Source organism: Arachis ipaensis, chromosome B03 (genome assembly GCF_000816755.2).
Source record: "Arachis ipaensis cultivar K30076 chromosome B03, Araip1.1, whole genome shotgun sequence".
Classification (NCBI taxonomy): domain Eukaryota; kingdom Viridiplantae; phylum Streptophyta; class Magnoliopsida; order Fabales; family Fabaceae; genus Arachis; species Arachis ipaensis.
The window spans coordinates 30,301,936-30,308,837 of NC_029787.2; the positions used below are offsets into that span (position 1 = coordinate 30,301,936).

A 6,902-nucleotide genomic window follows, 5' to 3' on the forward strand; every position below is an offset into this window, starting at 1 on the left:
CCCCGCCCCCAGAATTGATTCCTATCCCCGCCCCGATCCCCGCCATGGGGGATAATCGTCTCCATCTCCATTCCCTGCATTCCCCGTGTTTCCCGCCGGACTCCATTCCCCATCTCCCTATGTTAAACATTTATATAAAAATTATAGTGGAAAAAAAAAACTACAAAACATTATTACAAACATATCTTATCCATGATTATAAGTCCAGAAATACAACTTAACAAATTAAAGTCCATAAAGAGGTAAGCACTGAGCAGGAAGAGTGACCGATAACGACTGGCGAGGGGGTATGCTGCTATGGCTGTGACTGTGGACACAACTATGGGAGATTGGGAGTTTTGAACTTTTCTAGAGAGTTGGGGCTTCGAAACGGTGCTAAGTAGAGTAGTAAGAGAGAATAGAAGACATTCAATAAGGTAGGGTTAGGGTTTTCAATAGGTAAAATTACTAAAAAGTCCCTATACTAGAAATAAATTCAGGGTATTTAAATAAACTCAAGAATCGGGGAATTATTGGGGACGGGGCGGGGATTCCCGCTCGGGTCCCCGTGCCTGTCTCGAGGGAATTTTAGTCTCCATTCCCATCTCCACGGAAAAAATTCTCCGTCTTCGAATCCCCATTCAAGGCAGTCCTCGCAGGGATCCTTGCGCTTCGGGAAATTTTGACACCCCTACTTAGATACATATTTTTCATGGTGGTTTTAAAGTTAAGCTGTTATGCTCATGTGGATTGTTTTGTAAATTAGATGTTTTTAGAAAACTCAGCAATCTCTCACATTCCAACTATATTCTCATGCTACTAATGATGGGGGTTCAAGTGCAAGTAATATCTCACGTTTTTCACCAGTTTTAGTTTTGAATTGCAAAGCTTTGGTACATTAAGTTAAAAATTATTGATCTTTTCCATTTCATATCACTACTATTTCACTTCTTATTATAATTAATTGTTATGGCTTGTGATATGTTAACTTGTTTTTCTTTATTATACAATTAATTTGTTAAATAGTTAGTATCATGTTTAATGAATATGCAGATCATTAGGGTTAGTTTCAATATTGTTGTACATCACAACTCATTAACTATTAGGCAAGAACTCCAGATTGCATTCGATGCATGTCAGAAAGATAAGGAAAACGTAGAACAAATATTATATATGTGTTTATTGGTTAAGGTTTGTTTCTGGTTATATAAAAGAAGAGATAATGAGATTCTATTGTTTGTTTAATTTTGTTAACATAAAAAGTTATGATAATTTTCTAAATTAAAAAATTTATTGTGCGATAAATAATTTCTGACTTTCCATACAATTGCACGTCAAGTGCTAGTAATAATAAATAAATAAATGGTGAATTTAGAGAAGTATTATTGATACTCTAAAAAATAAAAAAATATTGATTCTTGAAGTAAGAAAAAGGAGCAAAAAAAAAAAAAAAAAAAAAAAAAAGACAATACTAGGAATCAAGAGGATACCAGCAAAAAATCAGCTAAATGTCTCTGGGTGAATCTAAAATCTCTACGTGGATTGTGCTTATGGTAGGTATTAGGATGTTTTTTTCCTTTGCAAATTAGATGGTTCTGAATCTATTTTCTGATTTATCATGTTTTATACATTTGGAGAGGGAAGGAGGATGAAGAGACGGAAACTAAATGAATCAGTTTCCATAATTCACGTTTAGGGGGTGTTCGCGGATCGAATCGGATATGATATCCGCACTTTTTTGTGTCGGATCCGATCCGATCCGATCCGCACATTTGCGGATCGGATTTGAATCAGTTTCCGTAATTCACGTTGCAATGATACTGAATGTATCTCCTCCTAATTTGAATGTGGTGAAACATTTAATAACTAATATTTTAAATCATAAATAAATAAAACTAATTACTATATTTATAATTAATTAAGTTGTTCCATTTTTAACTAATTTGTAATTGGTTCCATATATTTTTTCAAAAAATTACCAAATTTAATTACCTGCAAATCACTCTGGGGCATAACTTGTTACTTTGTTCACAAAAGCTGGCACAATATATTCTTGATAATTATGTTTCGTCGGCTATAACTATCAAGTCAAATCAAGCACTAAGAAAGTGTTTGGTAAAGGAGATTGAGATTGAGACTAAGAAACTGAAATTCTATATTATATTTGGTGATTAGGGTTTGTAACTAAAATTTTAGTTTTTATTTTTAAAGTTTTAATTTTTTTAATACTTTTAAAAAGTGAAAATACATGAAATTAAAATTTTTGACAACAAAAACGAAAATTCTAAATCTACCCTTCACCTCCCAACTCCATTCCACCTCTCACCCCACCATCATCTATCGGTGCAACAGAGAATAAAGGTGGCACGTGCGGCACAACACGATGCAGAACTGGAACTTGAACACGGCGGCACGACACCGCACAACGTGGAACTAGAACTCAAACACGAGGCAAAGACAACGGTGGTGAGTGTTGTCGTTACTACTACCGGAGTAAGAGAAAGACAAAGACAGAGTCACTAAGATGAGTGTTGTTATCTTTTTTTACTTTTTAAATTAGGAGTGAGATTCGAACTCGATACCTTTAGGTGAGAAGAAAGACTACGCTATTTGAGCTATAACTTGTTGGGGTCGTTGTCCTCTAATATTACCATAGAAGCTTTTCAATAAAAATTTAAAAACTAACAAAATTTATTATTTTTTATTAGTTTTAGTGATTAATTCAAATTTTTTAATTTAATAATTTAATAACGTATTTTTAAGGGTAAAAAACGCATATAAGTCAAGGGGAGATTTTTATTACGCAATTCAGCCAAAGCAGATTCTCATTCATCAATCAACCAAAGCACACTATAATGTAATTTGAAGCAACAAAATTCGAATTATATTTCTTCATAATTCGAATCGATCTAGCTCGAATTATTCCCAACGATTGCGTACAAGTAGTTCGAATCAAGTTGCTATGAATTACACAAGCATAATTTGAATTTAGTCAATTCGAATTACTTGCATCTCGTGACCTAGAGGAAGTTCGAATCATATCGATTCGAATTACTCATTTTTCGTTACAAATGGTAATTCGAAATATGTTGATTCGAATTACAAGGGAGTCGCCTATATAAGGAGTTCGAACCAATGTCATTCGAATCAGTTTTCTATTCTCATACCCCACCAAATTCCAGAGAAAACGACCTAGAATCGGGCCGACAAAGACTCGAGCGGCATATTCAGGCGATGGGGGACGATCCGGGGAGGCTGTATTGTTTGGATGGAGTTGCTCATATCGCCGGGGTGATCAACGAAGAGGTTAGTGGTTTTTGATAGTGGTTTATGATAGTGATTTTTGTTAGTGGTTTATGAAAGCGGTATTGCAAGTGGTTTATTTTAGTAGTTTTGCATGCAGAATTATTGGCGGTTTATGTTAGTGGTTTGGGTTAGTGGTATTGCATGCGGTTTATTCTATAGGTTTTGTTTGCGGTTTTGTCGATGGTTTATTTTAGCGGTTTATGTCAGCGGTTTAGGTTGGTGGTATTGGAGGTGGTTAACTGAGTGGTTTTGCATGTGGTTTTCTCAAGTGGATTTGCATGTGGTTTATGTTAGTGGTTTTTTGGATGCGGTTTTATGATGCGGTTTTGCTAGCGGTTTACTACATTTTGCTTTTGCATGTGGTTTTTAGAAGCGGTCTATGTTTGCGGTTTACGTATGCAATTTTGGTAGTGGTTTACTATATCTTCTATTGCATGTGGTATTTGTTAGTTCTTTACGTCGTGAATTGTATATGTTTGTGGTATTGTAATTCGTTCTAATTATGCGGTCCATGTAATGCGCAGCCCCGGCGTTGTATATCGAGCATGCGGCGGCAGCAGGGGATGCGACTTGATGAGAGGTACGTTCCGTACTTGCAGATGGCCGGATTATACCATCTTGCGAGACTGAACGACAGATGGTTCCGATTAGACGAGCCCCTTGTGAGTGCATTCGTGGAGCGGTGGCGTCCGGAGACGCACACGTTCCACATGCCGTTCGGAGAGTGCACGATCACACTTCAGGACGTCGCGTACCAGTTGGGGTTGCCAGTGGACGGACATTACGTCAGTGGTTGCCTAACAGACTTCCACGTATACATACAGGGTAAGGGCGAAATTTGCTGCTACGTGTCGAATGCAGAATGCCCGGTATGCAGCTGGAGGTAGCCATCCCCCGTCGGGAGCCTCAAGCGCGGCCTTGATGCCGTTATGCCTGTCCGAAATAACCAGCAGACCCGGCTGCGGTGTCACGTGCTGACGCAGGTGGGAGAGAAAGAAGGACCACGACTCAGCATTCTCACTCTCGACTAGTGCGAATGCAACAGGGAGTATGTTGGAGTTCCCGTCCTGTGCAATCGCGACAAGCAACGTTCCCCCATACTTGCCATATAGATGGGTGCCATCAATACTCACCAACGGCTTGCAATGACGGAATGCCTCGATACACGGTGGAAACGTCCAGAACAGCCTGTGAAAATAAGCCTGAGACTCGTCCAGCTGTCCTCCAACTCGAACAGGGCTAGTCCTAAGGACTGTAACAGTACCAGGCATGGTCAACTGGACTCCTAACACCCACCTAGGGAGCTCGTTGTACGACTCATCCCAGTCACCATAGATGACGGCAACAGCCTTCTGCTTCGCCAACCAGACCCTCCTGTACGTCCGCCTGAACCCAAAGTGTGCGGCCGTGGCATTTAGGAGCACCTTGATATTGACGGATGCATCAACCCTAACCATTGGCATATTGAATGTCGCTATCACATGATAATCCAAACTCTTGTGGTCGCTAGAGATGGAGGTTGCGAGACACGTATGCGGTCCATTGTACCGTTTGACCTCCCAAATGCCCTTGCGCTGCCGGAGACTCAGCCGAATCAACCATGTGCAACCATTCCCAAACTCAGAACACTTGCCCACATACCAGCGATAGTCAGACTCAACTACCTTGTACTGTACCCCTCTGCGGATGCTGTAAGTCTTCACACTCAACAGGGCCTCATCTTTATCCTGAAATTGCTGACCAACCTGGAACTCTGTCAGACCAGCAGACCCTTCCGCATCTCTAGCGCCAAATCCAGCAGGCTGCCCAGGAACCCCCTCCTGCCTCATGGCATCCAGGTCCAATGATGAAAAATGTGGAGGGTACTGCTGTGTGCCAGAGCTAGAACCACATCCAGCCCCTGCCGGGTCACTCGCTCCAATATCATCGCCACTGTCATCAGCAATCATATCCGGCTCAACATCATCGTCCTCTAGATCATCAAACAATCCGTCTCCAACCCCAGCCGGTGCAGCACATTGTACTGAGGTCGGAAGAAATTCCCCTGTTCCAACCTCGTTGCCAACACTTCCGTTGAGATCAACAGTGAACGAAGGAGAGGCGACATGCTAGATGGGTGGCTCGTACGCAGGGACGGAGGAAGAAGCAACGGCAGGTCTAGAGCTAGAACCGGCCACCGTGGCTAAAGTGTTGGTATTCCGGTTCGAACCCCCCGAGCTGGATACCACATCAACCAACTTTGCCAACAGCTCTGGTGTCCTCACCTCGGGAAACTGCCAGCGACAATGAAACATGACCTGCAAGTCCTCATCACTCCCGATCGTGAAACAATCATACTTCACGGTATCTTGGAGCACCATGATTGGAATGCGATAGAAAAACTTCTTAACCCTTTTCACACCTTCCAGACCAAGTTTCAGCAGTACAGAGTTAACAATGTCATCATAGCTCGTCGTAAGCCTCACGATAATACAGAGAGGATCCTTATCGGTGAACTTCACACCGGACCGAGTTTTCCTCTTGATCGATCCTCTGTGGTGAACCAATACTAGAAAACTGTCCTCACTAGCCATCTGACCCTTCTAATGAGAGCAACTCACGTTCACATCATATATATACAGGTCTGGTTCACAGTAATTCGAATTATCCTCATTCGCACTATTATATAAAATTCGAATCAACATATTTCGAATTACCATTTGTAGCGAAAAATGAGTAATTCGAATCGATATGATTCGAACTTCCACTAGGTCACGAGATGCAAGTAATTCGAATTGACTAAATTCGAATTATGCTTGTGTAATTCGTTGCAACTTGATTCGAACTACTTGTACGCAATCGTTGGCATAATTCGAACTAGATAGATTCGAATTATAAAGAAATATAATTCGAATTTTGTTGTTTCGAATTACATTATAGTGTGCTTTGGTTGATTGATGAATGAGAACCTGATTTGACTGAATTGCGTAATAAAAATCTCCCCTTGACTTATATGCGTTTTTTACCCTATTTTTAATCAACGCTTTTAAATATTAATAAGTGATGAAAAAAATAATAAATTTTGGTGTCATGTCAGATTCCTCATAAAAATATTCTCCCTTGCTCAATGGACACCGTTGACACTGAATAGAGAGCCAGAAGAGTTAGAGCAAAGATTAAACGACACATTATCCAGCTGACAATCAAGCATGTCCTTGATGGTCTTCTCAGCCGCGGCCGCAAACCTTTCTCCAGTGTTTTCTGTGGTTCCCAGACATAAGTTTTCTCCCACCTTCCCTGAACGTATTCAGAGGCTTCATCACTTCGGGTACCGTTCGAATCCGAATCATTGCTTCAAACCGATTACGCAGCCATGTAGGAACTCTCTGATATCGGACAAGTTTCCTGCTGTCGGTGCCCGATCGACGGGTCCCGTTGCGCCCGATCATCTCATCGAAGTCGTTAAAACTGCTGCTCTGACTGGCGCTCAGGTTAAAAATAAATCTGGTTCCCAATTGTTTTGAAGTATACATCAATTTTGATTTTTGTGCCCTATTGTACATTCTTACACATTAATGGGATACTTCGCTATTTTATGTTTTGAAGGTTCAATTTTTTTTTTTTTTTTTTGTGGAACT

At 40.7% G+C, this 6,902-nt stretch overlaps 1 protein-coding gene across 4 annotated transcripts in view; it reads left to right on the forward strand.

Annotated features, from left to right (window-relative positions):
- LOC107630045 (phosphatase IMPL1, chloroplastic) overlaps window positions 6,355-6,902 on the forward strand; it is a 16,583-nt gene continuing 16,035 nt past the window's right edge. Inside the window, exon 1 of one of the 4 annotated variants that reach the window (XM_021118604.1) lies at window positions 6,355-6,755. In XM_021118604.1, coding sequence (XP_020974263.1) covers window positions 6,474-6,755 — 282 coding nt within the window. In that variant the 5' untranslated portion in view covers window positions 6,355-6,473. The remainder of the gene's footprint in view (window positions 6,756-6,902) is intronic. The other 3 variants (XM_021118605.1, XM_016333064.2, XM_021118607.1) reach the window with 3 other exon arrangements.